The 18,523-nt window shown below is 39.7% G+C and overlaps 1 protein-coding gene across 1 annotated transcript; it reads left to right on the forward strand.

Moving 5' to 3' along the window:
* Positions 1-576: 576 nt before the first annotated feature.
* On the forward strand, positions 577-12,920 carry auh (AU RNA binding protein/enoyl-CoA hydratase). Its single transcript, XM_020082525.2, has 10 exons — positions 577-860; positions 2,331-2,398; positions 3,304-3,391; positions 3,618-3,704; positions 4,236-4,328; positions 4,964-5,020; positions 6,613-6,800; positions 7,054-7,104; positions 8,432-8,479; positions 11,689-12,920. Exons 1-10 carry the CDS (start codon positions 641-643, stop codon positions 11,764-11,766), a joined length of 978 nt encoding a protein of 325 aa, XP_019938084.1. The 5' UTR covers positions 577-640; the 3' UTR covers positions 11,767-12,920.
* Positions 12,921-18,523: the final 5,603 nt, after the last annotated feature.

Here is an 18,523-nt window from a genome sequence, read left to right on the forward strand (position 1 = left end):
AATGAAAGGACTTGATAAACCATATTTGGTGTCACACATTGTTTCATCCTTTTTCAGCTTCTATAAGTCAAGGCTTTCTCTTAATACCTGGAAAAATCAAGACTAAAACTAAATAAAAACTAAACTGAAACTAGTCGATTCCTCAAAATAAAAACTAAACTAAAACTACACAATCACATGTTGAACCAACTAAAACTAAACTGAAATAAAAAAGCAACCTGAAAAACTAAATAAAAACTAATGAAAACTTCAAAACTATAATAACCTTGCAAGGAGCTGGTGATTTATCACTTATGTGGCAACATTTTCAAGCCACTCATATTTTATACATTAGCAAATATGGTATTATGATATATATCCTTATCAGATTTTATTGTCCTAACATATTAATATTAGCTTGATACTGAAGATTTGTACAACAATGCATGGTAATAGCAGATCATTACAGCTAACAAAGTCACTAAGCTAGTTAGAGGTGATATTAAACTAAATGGAAGGCATCAGTTGTGATCAGTGGATTCTTTCTGGATTTCTTTTTCATATTCTCTCCTAAACACACGGGGCTGCGTCTCCCGTGGTGAAGTCACGTGACGCGCACACGTGACCGGGTTCACAGTTGAAAGTCAAGCAGCTCGTCAACATGGCGGTCCTGATGCAGAGCTTCCGCGTGCAGGCGGCACGCCGCGTCGGCGCGTGCAGCCTGGCGGCGGCCCTCTCCTGCACGAGACATGTTGCGTTCACCGGGACAGAGTCGCGCGCCGTGCGGCTCCACGGTCCAGCGGCGGCGGCGGCGGCGCGACACTACAGCTCCGACCCCAAGGACGACCTGCGCGTCAGGTACCTGGACGGAGAAGACGACGGTAAGTCCGGTCACCACATCAGTCATGTTTCTGGGTGAAGAGACTGATGCCCCAGCACGTACTTCCATCAAACTCTCTGAAGACATAGTCTGACATGCTGATGGACGCCAACCGGGGCCCCGCCCACCGCCACAGGCTGTACGCGCTGACGTCACTATCAGAAGAATTATTAATAATAATTAACAATAACTAATAATCTCCTTTCTCAGCCACTGTTCATTGACCCTGGTGGTCGCTAGGTCAAGGGAAGATGCAGAGAAGGAGAAGGCGTAAGGAGTTAGGAAAGGAGAACCACTGCGGAGTCAGTCCGATTCCACTGTACGCTCAGCTGTTTTTAAAACGTAGAAAAGAAGATACGCACAAGATGTATAGTACTCTTGTGAACAGTGCTGTGCGCTGCCGGTTATCATAAAACGTTCCTGTTTAAAACAGAATGACACGTCCTGAGAAAAGAGTTTTCAGTTTATTCAGAGTGAACTGAGAGAAAAACTGTTCACCCTATACCTAGTGCATCTGCACTGATGATTCTATAGTCGATCCCTCCCTCCACCCCTGGGGCCCCTGCAGCAAGAGAGAGACGACAGTTTGCAAAATTCATGTCAAGTCTGCTAGCATCAGACGGCGTATCCAGCCTGTTTATCAATGACAAACTCACTGGCATTTGTCTACTGTCACAGAAAGACACAGCCTGTATCAAGCATTCACATTTGGCAGTTTAAGCCAAGTGCACACAACACGACTTTCAAAGTTGTGGAATCACTGCGGTTACACAACTTGCTGTCTTCTAAGGAATCTTGCGGTTGAGTTCATTCCACGTGACTGACAGACAACAGGGGATCACACACTGCAGTCTTTCACCAGGAGAAACCCCAAATTATTATGTTGGGTCTCAAAACCTCATTTTGTCAGAATGATCCTCCTGCTCACAGAATAACACATCGAGCTGCAGCAGAAGTGAAACGGTTCAGTGGACATCACAGTTGTGAAGAATAGAGAGCGACTCGGGCCACCGTTTTTTTTCTGTCTGAGCCTGAGAGAAAACTGACCGAGCTCGACTCAACGCTGACAGGCAGTTCATTTTCCTGACACATTGACCTTTGTTCCATGTCATAACACGTTCTCTAGCCGTTTTCAGACAAGACCTCTGGAGGAACTGCGGAGGAATTGGGTCCGGGCTTTCTCCAGAGGTTTCCTTCCACACATGCACAATGCAACGCAAGGTTCTCCACTCTGATGAATTCCCAACAGCAACAGTTCATCCAGAGGATTCAGGCGATTCTCTTGACGTTTCCGATGGTGTCTTCATTTTTGCGCCGCTCGTGTTGAATCCTGAGTTTCTGCAGATGATCTGACCATGTGCTTTATAGTAAAGACATTGTGTTATGTGACGTCTATAATGTGGCTCGTCATTAACATGTTGTTATTAAAGAGTTCCATTGTTATTCAGCTTGGTTTAACATTGTCTTTCAGGTATTGTTGTCGTGGGAATAAATCGAGCAAAAGCCAAAAATGCCATAAGTAAAAATCTGGTAAAAATGGTATGTATTACTATCAACCTTTTTACTACTTTTGGCATGATGAAGGCTAAACTCAGTGATTGGTGACAGACAGTGAAGCTGGAATCCTGCTTCTCTTAGCATGTAGGTTATTATGATCCGAGTTGACTCAGCCAGTCAACATGCTTGACGCACAGATACGAACGGCCTGTGCGGTTCCTTTCCAAGCCTTCATGTTAATGATGACCCATTATGCCCTGCATTGTTCACATCTATGTACATCTTCTGAGAAGCACAATCCCAGCTTTACTTTGACGTCTCAGCAGTGAATGGAGAGTGTTCAGTCGATGTGACACAGAGTATCTTACATTTCCTGGACCTCTTAAATTCAAGTTATTAGGTCCAGTATTTTCTGATCTCTTGTAATATATGATGTCTGAGTTTGTCTTAAAGGTACAGTGTGTAGAATTTTGTGATATCTAGTGTTGAAGTTGCATGTTGCAGCTGAACACCTGTCATGTTTGGAAGGAGAGGGTGAGGTGAGGCCCTCTCCTTCCAAACATGAACAAGAACCTGTGGTAGCTTCATTTGTCATAAAAACTCAAAAGGTGTTTAGTTTGTCCAGTCTGGACTAATGTAAAAAACATTGCTGCCTCCGTAGAGAGGGCCCCCTCCATGTAAATATAAAGTATTTAAATATAAAGGGCCTTTTCTGGGGTAAAGAAAACTACAATTTAGACAAACTAATGAAAACATCATGAGGATTATTCTACATTAAATGTCTGCTAATAGTTCCCATTCACCTAAATCTTACACACTGGACCATTAAAGTATGTTCCAATTAATTCTCATTGTTCTTAGGTGATGTAAAATAAGTTTTACATTCAAAAAATTTGGAGAAGGTTATAGATGTGCAGTTTTTAATTTTGATTTGTTCTGCTTTTCAGATGTTTGAAGCTGTGGAAGATATCAAGAAGAATAACAAAGTGCGTAGTGTCATTTTCTGTAGTTTGGTTCCTGGGATCTTCTGTGCAGGTAAACTCACCTTATTCAGGACATTACAGGGATTTCTGACTAGAAATGTACTGTTGGAATGGCTTTTCATTTGCTCTTGTTCTTCAGTTGTGGCCGTTTTTGCCAATGCAATTCTCATCTCAGTTTGGATCTGGTAGAGATCCGAATGTTTTAGCAGATCGCTGCACTCTGTGCTGCATGTTCGAGAAAGCCACTGGTAATGCTGATACGTTCTGTCTGTGTGCAGGTGCAGATCTGAAGGAGAGAGCCAAAATGCACCAGAGTGAAGTGGGGCCATTTGTGTCCAAAGCCAGAGCACTCATCACAGAGCTGGGTAAAAAATGATTGTGACTGTTTGTAAATTCACTGCAGATGTTACACCTTGACCTTTTTATTCAGGGTTAGGTCAATTTAACTGATTGTACCTTTGTTATTATCATTACAAGAATGGGGAAAAAATTATGCACAATGAAGTATTGGGCTTCCCACCAGGATACAGAGCCATATTATCAGGGGTCTATAACTATATCACACACTGCATCAGTTAAGTAAATGACTGTTGGCATAATTGGTCAATGGAAAAAAATATTCTCTATCATAAATGTTAAAAATACAGTATGAGCCTGAGGCACAGCTACATTTTCCACATCTAAGCCTTGAAACGAGAGATCGTTTCATAGTTTGTGGCAAATGTGATGAATTCTGTAGGTGACTTGTTTCTAAACACAAAACCTGAACGTAGACTAGATTCTGCCAGAAGAATCTAGTGAGATTTATAACTGGTAAGTTCTAGTGGAATAATGTTGGTTCAGTGAGGTAAATACAACACATTTTATGGCTTTACCATATTGTCTTTCTTTTACAGGTAATCTGCCAGTACCAACCATTGCTGCAATTGATGGAGCTGCCTTAGGAGGAGGCTTGGAAATGGCCCTTGCTTGTGACATCAGAATTGCGTGTAAGGTTTTATTTTGAGGCTACAGTTAAATATCTGGTCTGTGTGCAAAGCTCTGTTAATGTTTGTTATAGTAGAATTACTAACAGCTGATGGTAGGAGACTAAAATGATAAGTCTGTTTAAATATGAGATGCATTGATTTTCTGTGACACGCATGGAATCAACTATTACATGTGTGTGTGTAAGCCCTGCAAACCTTCTCTGTGTTAAGAAATGGCTTTATTGATGCACAGAGCAAACCTTTTGAGTAAACTAGTTAATTCAAATTAGCCTGATCTATTTTGCCTGGGTCTGTTAGTTGGTTTATCAGCAGTGTTACACAAAATGGTACAGTTTGCCGTAAACTGACGGTGGGGTGGGGCCTGTGTCCAGGTAGAACCTATTACATCTGGATGCAAATCAACTAATATTTTTATGACTTCTCCTTAACATTGGAAGATTGCGCATATTCCTACATTTTAGTCAATTTCTCAGGAGCTAGTGTTTGGATCTTGATTTAAACAATGGTGGAGATATGATCAATAGTAAAGTTATTATATATTATTAGTTTTTGATTTTCTCTGTATTGTATCATACATCGATTCTAGTTGGGTTTATGTGCAAATTGTGCTAACTACTGCTTTTTGGTCCTTCCAGCCAATACTGCCAAAATGGGACTAGTTGAAACTAAACTTGCAATTATTCCTGGAGCAGGTAAGGATATATTTTATTTTAATTAATGGCTTAATGTTAATTTTGTCTACACTTCAACTGGTTAAACTGATCATTTAAAACTGCCTGAATGATTGCAAGTGTTCGAGGCTTCCTGCCAGCAGCTGTGAGGTGGGCCTTTGTAAATGGGATGTCTTTCTCAGTCACTGGCTGCACATGCAGAATACCATGAGGTCCGCCATAGATATTCACAATACCTTTCAAGGTCAAAGCCTAGGGAGAGGTAATGTCTTCAGGTTCCACATTGAACATACTAAAGAAAAAATATGTTGTTTAATATCACTCTGTTTTACATGTTCATTCCTCTTTATATACAGTCTATGGTTCATTCAGACATTCTCCTTTGTTTCTTTTTAGAAGTATTTTTCACACATTTTGCTTTGCTTTAAAAGTGAATGTACAAATCCAGATTAGACTTGAATTGGAGACATTGAGATTGCATTTGTCACAAAAGCAGAATAATCATTGTATAATTTACTGTAATAGGTATCCCATTAGTTTTACTCCAAACATACATATAAAGAGAATCCTTTATTAGTCCCACAATTGGGAAATCTGCAATATTACAGCAGCAAGAGTCAAAATATCCATCAGGAAGTGATAAGTGCATTACTTAATATATAAAAATATGAATGGAATTATACTAATTCTTTATATGCATTGTATAAACCAGGAATAAACTATTGTATAGGACTGATCCATGGCTACAGAAGACGTCAACCAGTTATTAAACACAAGGGTTCATTGACTTTAATCAGTCCAGTGAATGTTTAATGTGTGTGTTCAATAACAACACATCAGATTGCATTGTATTCATATAAGCTTAAAGGAAAAGTTCAGCGAAAAATTTAAATTCACTCATTATTTACTCCCCACCGTGCCGATGGAGGGGTGGGTGAAGTGTTTGAGTCCACGAAACACTTTAGGAGTTTTACGGGTCAACAGTGTTGCAGCCAAACCCAATACAATTGAAGTAACTGGTGATCAATTATTCAAACGTGATAAAACAACAGAAAAAAAACACAACACTCCTCCATACTGCTGGTGTGGTGTCATCCGACCAGCAGTGCGGACATTCATATGCCTCAACATTTATATTCGACTTGACACTGCGTCATTGACACCATTTTAAGGCTCAAAATCTGTAACCGGAAGTAGCGATGGTGCTAACGCGCAACCTGCACGTGTGCTTGGGCAAGAGCTTCCGTGCACTGTGTGCGTGCGAACGTAAACACGGCTCCGAGGAGGATATCAGAGGAATTTAAGCCTTAAAACATGGTGTGAATGAAGCTGTTTCGAGTCGAATTTGAATGTCAGGGCTTACGGACACTTGGATGACACCACACCAGCAAAATGTAGGCGTTTTACTTTTTTCCTGTTGTTTTATTACGTCTGAAGGAGTCCCCAGTTATTGTACAGTGAATACATGTTTACTGCTTGATGCTCCTACCCTTTTTGCCTCGAACCTTTCTATCATGACTCATTTGAAATGTTTGTATAGCTGACAACCCGTATTATCCTCAACATCTGTGGTCAAGGCCATGTTCCATGTAGCTTTCTCCTCTCTTTTGCAGGTGGTACACAGCGTCTCCCCAGGGTGATCGGTGTCTCTCTTGCTAAGGAGCTGATCTTTGCGGCCCGGGTGGTAGACGGAACAGAGGCTTGTCGTCTGGGTCTTGTCAGTAAATCTGTGGAGCAGAATAAGAGTGGTGATGCTGCCTACCTGCAGGCTCTGGAGCTCGCCCGAGAGATCAACCCTCAGGTAACACCTTACTGACCAGCACACATCTGTATTAAGAAAGTTCTACAAGTTCTACTGTACAGTGAGAGAAGAACAAAAAGAAGATTTAGTTGTGAATGCCTTGACTAGACAATTTTTTACTTCTTTAAGTCCTGCAATAATAGTATTACTATACTTTATTATTCCAAACAATTTACAAGAGCAATTCATATCACACACAGCAATCTATAAGACTTTGTAATCTATAAGACAATCCAATTTTTGACTCACACAGGGCCCGATTGCAGTAAGGATGGCAAAACTTGCGATCAACCAGGGGATAGAGGTAAGTCTGGATATTACAAACATCTTAGCTTAATATAAACAGCAGTGTTTCTCCACCTATAGCACTGCTGTCATCACATGCCTCGTCCATTCTGCATGGAGCAGGACACTGACAGTATACTGTTCTGGCACAATGTCCCATAATTCAACAGCAGGTCTTTGTCCACTCAGGGTGTGTACACTAGGGTTGGGCAATTGGACGAATATATCGTCTCTCTCCATCATCGGATTGAATCGATCAAAATCTTTTGGGGGAATTTATTTAGCTAATATATATACTGTATATATATTTATATATATATGAATTCATTTACTCAGTCAGTCCTCCTGACTCCTATCGCTCTCTCTGTCTTCATCAAAAAGAGTGTGGAAGTGGACACAGGAAACACATTCAGGACACACTTTGAAGATCCAGTGTGTAAGATTTAGGTGAAAGGGATCTATTGGCAGAAATGTAATGTAGAATAATCCTCATGATGTTTTCACTAGTTCATTTCATCTTAATTGTATGAATTGTAGTTTTCTTTACCCCAGAAAAGACCCTTTATATTTAAATACTTCATATTTACATCATGGGGACCCTCTCTACGGAGGCCGCCATGTTTTTTACATTAGTCCAGACTGGACAAACTAAACACCTTTTGAGTTTTTATGACAACTGAAGCTACCACAGGTTCTTTTTCATGTATGGAAGGAGAGGGTAAGGTGAGAGGTATTCAGCTGCAACATGCAACTTCAACACTAGATATCACAAAATTCTACACACTGAACCTTTAATACCCGGTGTGAACAGTTGTGTTATAGTATACATATGTTTGTTCTATATGTATACTGTGAAAAACACACACACACAATATGCTCAGCACAATAATGTATCAGCAAATGCTTGTGCAGATTTGTTGTGTCAGAATCTTTTGCCGCACGACACATTTACACAACAAAAAAACCTCATGTACGACCTTTGGCTTGTTGGTTGTGTCCGATTTAAAGTTAAAATAATCCCTAAAAGGTGATTCTGTATTCTTCTTTGCAACAAGTTTTCCATAATTGCATTTGCTGATATTAGCATACACCCCTGCACATGTGTGAGCACACATGCCCCAAATGAACAAATGTATATCAACGTTTATTCTGCAAATCATAAACATTTGTACTAAGATAGAATCTGTATGTGTTGAGATGGTGATAGGAGCTGACTCTCATAAAAGAGGGCTATTCAGAGAGAGTCTTGAGTTTTTAAATAGATATGCTTTTCAGTTGCATACACTGTATCTTATTGTTGTTTTATACGAACTCTGAATTCACTGAGATACCAAATTCTCTTTCAGGTGGATTTATCTACAGGCCTGGCCATTGAAGAGGCGTGCTACGCCCAGGTGAGAATCTCTACTTTTCAACTTGTTAACTCAGTGCCTGTTTGGAATGGGCTGTTTGCTTGGCCTGTGTTTGTGGTAATCTTACCTGGTTTCTCTGCAATGAAGATTTTATAGTCTTTTTTTGTTTTTTTGTTTTAATTAAACAGAATTTTCTTTATTGCTGTTCATGTGTGTGGTTTATACAGGGTTGTGGCAGTTGACCATGCCACAGGGCTCTCACCACATCAGCCGGAGACAAACCATTCAGGTTTTAGCATATTTTATTAAATCAAAACGTAAACATAAATTCAAAAGTCCAACTTAAACTTCGGGAATGTCTCCGTGAGCTTTGCTCCTGTCCCTTGTGTCTCTCCACATCCGTCTCAGTCCCTGTGCTTCTCTATGACTTTGTGCGTGTCCAGCGTGTGTCCTCCTGACATCTCTCACCTGCACTGAATGATCCTCTGTTGTGCAGGTGTAGGTGCTCTCCAAGCTCCTTCACCTCCACAAGGGTAAATACACCTTTGGCCAAGCTGGGCACCATTTCTCGAAAACAAGCGGTCAAACATTTTCAGTGCAAAAGTATTGCGTTTCGTAAGCGTTTCGCACTGTAGTACTTAAAAACGAGGGCATGTGTATGTCATTACTTTGAGTGTTTATTCTATACTGTATATTATGGAAAGATATATATGCATTAGCTTATCAAATCAAATCAAATGTTATTTGTATAGCCCAAATTCACAAAACACATTTTGCCTCAGAGGGCTTTACAATTTCTACAGGTGGTGACAACTTCTGTCCTTAGACCCTCGGTGGACGTGCAATGGATGTCACATGTACAGAACAAAGCAACCGAAACATATTGTACGATTACAATGAAAGACAATAATTACAGTAGCAGTGGTGGTAATATATAACAATGCTACAATAATATACAAGTTAATATTAATGTCATAGAATTAGGACTAATAATAATAATAATAGTAGTGGTGGATGTCAGGAAGGGCCATGGAAGTAGTGGGAACCACGATCCATGACCTGGGAGCAGCCATGATCCATGAGAACCTGCTGGATGAGAGAGCACAGAAACTCCACGGAAGAAGTTTAGTTAGTAACATGCATTAATGAGACATCTCTCTCTATTAATGATAATAGAGAGAGAGGGGGTAGCAGCTTTCCCCGATGTCAGCCAGCTTAGAGGCCAGGTACTCTGCGACGGCATTTGTCTCCAAAAGGACAATCCCTGTCGTCCTTAATGACTGAGAGACACAGTCGCTTTTCATCATAGGTAAAAAGCGACTGTGTCCCCCGGCAGTCTTATCCTATAGCAGCATAACTAAGGGCTGACCTGAGCCAGCCCTAACTATAAGCTCTATCAAAGAGGAAAGTCTTAAGTCTACTCTTAAAAGTGTTAACCGTGTCTGCCTCCCGAACCGAAAATGGTCGTTTGTTCCACAGAAGAGGAGCTTGATAACTGAAAGCTCTGGCTCCCAATCTACTTTTGGAGACTATGGGAACCACAAGGAACCCAGCATTGTGAGAGCGCAGTGTTCTGGAGGGGTAGTAGGGTACTATGAGCTCTTTAAGATATGATGGTGCTTGCCCATGAAGAGCTTTGTATGTAAGGAGGATAAGTTTAAATTCTATTCTGGATTTAACCGGTAGCCAATGTAAAGAAGCCAAAATGGGAGAGATGTGATCTCTGATCTTGGTTCCTGTTAGAACACGTGCAGCAGCATTCTGAATTAGCTGCAAAGTCCTAAGAGACTTATTGGAGCAACCTGATAACAAAGAGTTGCAATAGTCCAGCCTTGAAGTAACAAATGCGTGGACTAGTTTTTCTGCATCTGCTTGAGATACAATGCGTCTAATTTTGGCGATGTTACGTAAGTGGAAGAAAGCAGTCTTTGAAATTTGTTTTATATGGACATTAAAAGACAGATCCTGATCAAAAACAACTCCGAGATTCTTAATGGTGGAGCTGGAGGCGAGGGTGATCCCGTCTAAAGTAACTAAGTCTCTAGAAAGAGAGTTTCTGAGGTTTTTGGGTCCAATTACAAGAACTTCAGTCTTGTCTGAATTTAGCATCAGAAAATTGTAGGTCATCCAACTTTCTATATCCTTAAGACATTCTTGAAGTTTAATTAACTGATTGGTTTCATCAGGCTTGATCGATAAGTATAATTGGGTGTCATCAGCATAAAAATGAAAATTAATGGAGTGATTTCTAATAATGTTCCCTAAAGGAATCATATATAAACTGAATAGAAGTGGTCCTAACACAGAACCTTGTGGGACTCCGTGACAAACTTTGGTATGTACGGAGGATTCATCATTGATATGAACAAACTGGGATCGATCTAAAAAATAGGACTGAAACCAGCTTAAGGCGGTTCCTTTGATGCCAATATGATGTTCCAGTCTCTGTAAAAGAATTTGATGGTCAGTGGTGTCAAATGCAGCACTGAGATCTAACAAAACAAGTACAGAGATGAGTCCTTTGTCTGAAGCCATTAGGAGGTCATTTGTAACTTTGACTAGTGCAGTCTCTGTGCTATGATGCACTCTAAATCCTGACTGAAAATCCTCAAATAAACTGTTCTTATGTCACGCAGCTGATTGGCTACAGCTTTCTCAAGGATCTTCGAGGGAAAGGGAAGATTTGATATTGGTCTGTAATTGGCTAAAACCTCTGGATCTAGAGTGGGCTTTTTAAGTAGAGGTTGAATTACAGCTACTTTAAAGGACTGTGGTACAAATCCTGATAATAAAGACGGATTAATCATGTCCAATAATGTTATGTGTTGTAAATATACTGAAAACAAAGTTTTATGTGCAGTAAATGTCTGCAGCTTTTGTACACTGCCCTTTGTTAGTGGAAGGAGCTAAGTATAAGAAAACTCTGACTGATGACCTGCAATATATAGTGTGTGTGAAACAACACTAGGGCTGGGCAATTACAATAGAATGTATCAAAACAGACGTGTATAACCTCTAATTGACTTGATCTGGCTTGTGTTTTACTGGTATTTAATCCCACAGCACTGTAATATCCTGCCTTCATCTTAAAGGCTTCCATTAGTATTGGTGTTTTATATATTAACACTTTTTTAATCTCACATCATCAATATGAAACAACTCTTCCATGTCTCCTTCAGGGAATGGGACAAGATTAAGTAAATGAATAGGTGCTTCTTTTTCTGACTGATATATTTATGTTGTTGTTTCAGGTGATACCAACCAAAGATCGATTGGAGGGTTTGGCTGCATTCAAGGAGAAGAGGCGTCCTCAATTCAAGGGCGAGTGAGGCAACACTGGTAGAATACTTGCAGAAACTATCCCAGAGTTCTGCCTCCTTCTCTCCTACTGTTCCACTGCTTCCAACATATCTATGGATAAAACTGTACCAACATCCAGGGGACGTCCGACCGCAGGACATTAGGGCTGATCCTGGCTGGTGTATTTTAAACCCCTCGTTGGGTGAGGCAACTGTCACGTCAACATATGGAGAAACCAAGTGAATTCACTTAGCATTGAACACTGCTTACAATACTCACAACTTCTGCAATCTAAAACATGTATCAAATGCTTATTGCTGTTTGCAGTGTGAGTGGCAGGCAATCAGCAACAGTAGCCTCCTTGACTAATGAACTAATCCAAGAGCCATTGAAAATCCATTAAGTTCTGTGAATGCTGCAAGACTGATGCCTCAGAAAGTGTATTAGAGTTATACTTTGTTAGAAGTGTCCTGTGATCATAACACCTGATGTGTCTGCAAGAAATCATTACATTTTATTAAATGATTATCGTTACATTCTTCCCTTGAAAAAAGGATTGGACATTTGGATTTGACAGTTGAATGTGTGATAATATCTTTCTGTGTGCTAATCGCAAACAAGACACTGTGACCTACGATAAAACAACTCATAATCTGCATCGAGTACCAACAGAATCCTTCCTTTTTTCTACAATCAAAGCTTCTGTCATTAACGTGTTATGAATGATGACTTCTACAGTGAGGACGGTTTCTGTGACATCAGTAATAACGTGGGGGGGGGGGGACTCACATGTATGCTTAAAAGACAGCAAACACAAATGTTCATCAAAGTCATTATAAATATGTAATTATGTGGACATTCAAACAGTTGAAAGACACATATGTAGACTTCATGACAAGATGTATATAAATGAAGAAAGTTGATGTTTCCACATTTTTATCTCGCCGTAGTGCAACTGAAGGCGAGCGGTAGGTTCGTTTCATTTGAATGGTTTAAAACACACGTCTCACACACTGGATTGACATGCTAGTTAAAAAGCAAATCTGGTCAGTAGGGCTGTTGAGTTACTAACATGAAAAACACTAAAGAATTGTTTCAGATATGCAGAGTATCCTTTAAAGTGCATTAACATATTGATGTCTTATAGAAACAACTCAATAAAAGCCTGAGAGTTTATTGTCAACTATTTTCTTGCTCTGCTCTGTTGGTCCTGAACTGATAGAGTTTTGGTTGAACATCCTGCAAATGGCTATTAAGTAAAACATGAGTTTCATTTCCTCCTTTTTTAAATGCTTTTTTCTACATAGCCTATTAGGTACAAGGTAATAAGACATATGTTGTCTGTCTGGCACAGTTCTACTTCAACTACAGGAAATGTAAACCACAGTCATGGTCTCAAGACAGAACATAAGGTACTTTAATACCTTGTGTATGACCCATTCAAGCCCTGGTCAGATTTCAGATGCTCTAACTATATCCTCACAGTCACTGCTGTATCCGCACACATGGAAATTATTAGAAGTCATGCAAACAATGTATTTCCTCTGAGTTGCCTTTTCTTCTGCACTAAATGTGTTTCAGTCCTCACTGATTTAGCTCTGAAGAGTTTTTTTTTGCAAACCACTTTCAAGACAGTTTTAATGAATGAATCAGCCTCAGTGGGGGGTGATATATAACCTTTTTTGGGGGGAAGGACACTTCTTCAGCAGAAAGTTGGACCAATGTGAACTTTAAAGAGACTTTTTCTGTAAATGGGGATCGTTGTTTTTAATGCTGTACCACACAATAAATTCCATTGCTTCATTCAAAGATCCATTTCTGTAAATCAGTCAAATTGTATTTGCTTAGCCCTGATAGGGCTCAGCAAGGTGCCCCTGAACTTAACCCTCAACTAGAGTAGGAAAAAAAGTATTATTATTACCGGAAGCTGCTTTCATAAATAACATCATTACATCTATAAATATCATTCTTATTGTCAAAATAAACAGTGACAGAGATGTCAACTGTTCCTGGTATGTTATGATTTGGCACTCTAGAAATCAAATTAAATGTAAATGTGTTAAGGTTACCCTTGCCTGGATTGCATACAGGTTTGCCCCATGGCGACGCGTACACAGGACCCAGAGAGTTTGGTATAGATTGCAAGTGGACATTTAATGTTATAATACTCTGGTTAGAAGTCTGGAACAGCTACTTCTTTGGGGACTGTGTGTTGGCAATGAATACACAGCTAAAAATAGTAATCCATGACAATGTGACAGACATCAGAGAAAAACATCTCCCAGCCAGTCTGATGTTACTCCCACTCACTGCCATTAGTTTAAGATTATCATTGTCCACAGTTAGAAACCATTCAGGGGTTTTACAATGCTTAAAATACAAAAGGTCTATTATGCAGAAACATAAGCAAATCTATACTAATTGCATGTCTGTCTGTATTTGGGATACATATCTTGCAAACTGTTCATTTAATCGGTTTCACTTTTGTCATTGTAAATTGCCAGAGGAAATGCACAGCCAAGTTTTTTTTATTTGGACGTTGGATATGTTCAATATGAATAAAAATAGTAAAAAACAGGCAACCAGCACTCTGTAGCAGTCAGTGGGGGCAGGGCAGTTTGCTCGAAGTCTGTGGATTGAGTTGAACTTGTTTTCGTTTATGTCCTTGGATAAACTACAGCAGTGGGCAGTAACTGATCAGCCAGCTTCCCATCATATCTGTCACGAAAGATCATTTTGATGATTTGATTATTTTTATTTCACCATATTGGACTAACACAGACACAGTGCTGATCTCTGTCATGGCAACAACATTCATAGAATCGCTTCCTTTTACAGTTTTTCCCAATTGTTAAAACACGTTTTTTGAATCCTCCTGTCCTTTTCTCAGAATTCTAAACACAATACTCTTTTCTGTAAACTACATTCACAAAAACTCTGATTCTTTTTGCAAAAAACCACACCATCGCCTCAGAATAGTTTCACAGGTGCTCAAGAATGAACAATGTTGTCAGATAGAAAAACTGCTGAGCTGTCATTAAACACTTTACCAAAAAATTGGAAACACAGTGGTTAAGGCATGTTGCTCATGGAGAAATGTTAATTGGTCACAATAAAGTACTTTACACAGTTGATCGTTGAGCTTCATTGAGCGTCATCCTGTCTTCGGGCTGGGTCAGGCCACAGCACTTCATCCACATCACACGTTATATTTGCCTTTGCCAGGCAAGAAGGTGTCGCTCGTACACCTTCCATCTCCAAGTGGATTACTGTAATGATATTCTGATTCATATTGAACCATTCTCTGACTTGGACAGCGCGGTGAAAACTAACATTGTCCCAAATTATAACATAAATAGGCCGCTCAATCATCTCATGTTCCTGCTGTTCATTCAACACATCTCTAAGAGCCCCAAGAAAGGTGAGAAGGTGCTGGGTGTTACAGTATATGGCCTGAGTGGCATGATGGTGAAGAACACCCTGGTTGCTTATAGCAGCACACAGTGTTATATTACTGTACCACCATTAGAAATTGCCACTCTTCGTCTTCCTCTGCCTCCTTCTTCTCCTCCGCCTCTGCCTCCTCTTACACACACTCGTCCTCTGTGTCTATGATCCATTGTTGTCATGAGCTTGCAGGAACAACCTGCTTGCACTCTGAACTGGCTTATATTGGTTGTCATGTTGTCATGACATGAAGAGAAACAAGTGTGATCAATTTTGAATCGTTGTGTTCAATGTATGATTCATGTGTTTCATTTGTGTTCATATTTTGCCACTGGTTTTTACCATTATGCATCACAGTGACAACTGTGTTTTTATGCATGAGCATGTGTTTAGAGTTTTGCAAAAGGAAGGACTGAGATCTGCAAATAGTGTTTTGGTGAAGATGTCAAAATGATGCTCAATTCAGTGAATGAGTTTAGACAACTGAGCAATTGATTCACACAACAGGAATTAGTGTTTTAGCAATTCAGAAAAACTGTAAGCAAATTTCTTCAAAGTAAAAGCATGATGTTCATTTAGTTGTGATAATGCTTTATATTGAGTTGAATTACCAAGCTTTGATTCTGAAAATATACAAAATTTGGTCTGAGGATTGTTTCGGTTGCTTAACAGACTTCTGAGATAGCCGACATGTAATGTTTGGAAATAACACAGTAAAGTAAATAATTTAAACATATATATATATATATATACACAGTCTATGGATTGAGTATATATATATGGTCTCAGATATATTTATTGTTTTAGCACAATTAATTAGCCTCATGAATATCTGTATTTATTCTCAGTGAATGTGTGCTGTAATCCCAATTTGAGAGTGATTTAAAGTTAAACTTCATACAGTAAATATATACATTAAACACATATTTTTTAATCAAACCACTCTCAAGTTATTTGATTTATTCCACCTAACGCAACATGATAGAAAACACTTCAATAACTGTGACCCTTTACATTGAACCTATGCAATAAAGTTACATGCAAATTGAATGTACATGAAATAAATAAAATGAGCGATTTAGGAATATTTTGTGCAGAATCTCCTGCCATGTTTTCCTTCACTCACTTATTAGGATTTCATGATCACAGTCGGATCAGGTTCCTGTCAGTTTTAAATTAGATATGTAGTGCTGATGTAGTGCGAGCCAGTTATAACAGACTTTTGAGGCCCTGGCCAGCGGTTGCATGCAGGCCTGCCCTGTGGCTTCATTCTGCTGCACAGAGCCCGACACCAGGCTGCACATCCCCACTGTGGCTGGCCTCTTTCCGGCAGATGTCCAGCACCAAGCCGGGGGGAATCCCACCACAAGTCAAGGTTGCGTAAAGAAAATTGGTTCCCCAACAATGAAGGTCTGCACCCAAGCCGTTGAAGGTGTAACTGTAACAGCATCCATCACAGCCTTTTATAGTTTAGATCTATTTTTCATCAGGAACAGCGTTTGTAACCATAGGTCAGCCTAGTCTGAAACATGGGCCTCTTCCTCCCCAGTCATGCCGATGGCCATTTCTGCTCTGCAACTGTTTCTCAATAAATGGTTTGGGGCCCCAAATGTGACCAAATTTAGAAAACACGTTATAAAGTTGCTTATCTCTCACTCACTGCTGTGAGTACCACAAACCAAATTCCCTTCAACTTCACAGTCATTTTGAAATGACACAGAAACGTTTGTGAAAACTTCTTATGATCTGAGGTTCTGGTACTGGCCTGACCTGACCTGAAGCAGATAACTGGAACTAATCATTGATTTTATTTATCGACACATGTGCTTTTCCTACTGTGACATGTCACTTGTCTTCAGAGAAAAAGGCCTTTTATATTGGGGTGGATGCATTATTTATCAAAGGAGCTTCACACATGGTTTACCTGAGGAAAATGCCATGAGTCATTAATTAGAATAAGAATAAGTCATTAATAAAGACAAATAAATGTTTAATAATGAGTGTCACCATTCACAGATTTCTCACTTTCTAATGAACCATCAGCAAAAGGTTGTAAGTCATGTGTAATTAAAAATCCTAATGTGACAATGAGCTTATAATTATTCATCTGGTCTGAAGTTATACATTGTAAAATACACACCAGTTTTCTGCACAAGGTCAGAAGAGAAATGATCCATAGAAGTGATTTACCTGACAGAGAGGACAAATCTGTTGGATGATTCATCACTTTATAATGAATCAGGTGCAGACACACAGTATATATCGGATTCAGCCTGATTCCTTTACTTTTAATAGACGATGAAGTCCCAGCTCCATCGAGATGAAAGCATCTCTTTACATTGAAATCTTCATTTTGGATCTAAATGACCCTATTGGGATAAGCATCTGTGAAAGACAGATTAAGATTAATTGTTATTATCCCACAATCATGCACACACAGCACTACATGCAACATGGGGAAAATTGACCTCTGCTTTTAACCCATCTGTGTGAACACAGCACACACGGAACACAATACACACAGTGACCACATGGAGCAGTGGGCAACTATTGAAAGTGCCTGGGGAGCAGATGTTGGGGGAGTTAGACAGTGGGATAGGGAGAGTCCATCTGTCCCATTGGACTCTAGCAGATCCAGGTCTGGTCCATCCTACAGTCCAGATATTTTTGTCAGTCCATAGACTCAAACCAGCGACCTTCCAGTCTGATGTGCCTCTTTTCATCCACTAGGACAACGCCGCACAGTTCACACTGTATAACTTATCATAGCTATTTGTTTGTTCTATTTGTTCACGGTACAGGTAGATTTTAAAAGGTGGAGATTAATTGGACACTTGAGTCCTAAATGCACAACCTTGGTAAAATTCAGTTTTGAGACCTTATACATGTATATAACATACACCTGCAGGTGTGATCACTTTCTTTATGTGGACCATTCAACTATGATATAATGTGTGAAAGTAAACTGTCCCTCCATTCTTTTTCACAAAAAAGAAAATGTGGGCCGAGTTCTTGCTTTGGACAGCAGCCCTGCTCAAAGTGTCAACTCTGAACCTGTTTATGACTTTGACTCTGCTGCTACCTGCTGGTGTAGTTGGCAGAGCTGCCATAGAGACAAACAGCCACACCTACAATCAGTTTGGAGTTTCAATTACTGTAACCTCACCACAATTGGCATGCTTTTGGACTGTGGTGGGGAAGCTAGAGAACCTGGAGAAAACCCATATAAAAACTATACAAAGAAAAACCCATTCAAACCAAGAACCTTCTAGATGATTAGAAATTCATCCTTCAGGAGTTCCAGTCTTTTACTGTCTGTGCCTCGTATTCTGTTGTCTT

Source organism: Paralichthys olivaceus, chromosome 18 (assembly GCF_024713975.1).
Source record: "Paralichthys olivaceus isolate ysfri-2021 chromosome 18, ASM2471397v2, whole genome shotgun sequence".
Taxonomy (NCBI): Eukaryota; Metazoa; Chordata; class Actinopteri; order Pleuronectiformes; family Paralichthyidae; genus Paralichthys; species Paralichthys olivaceus.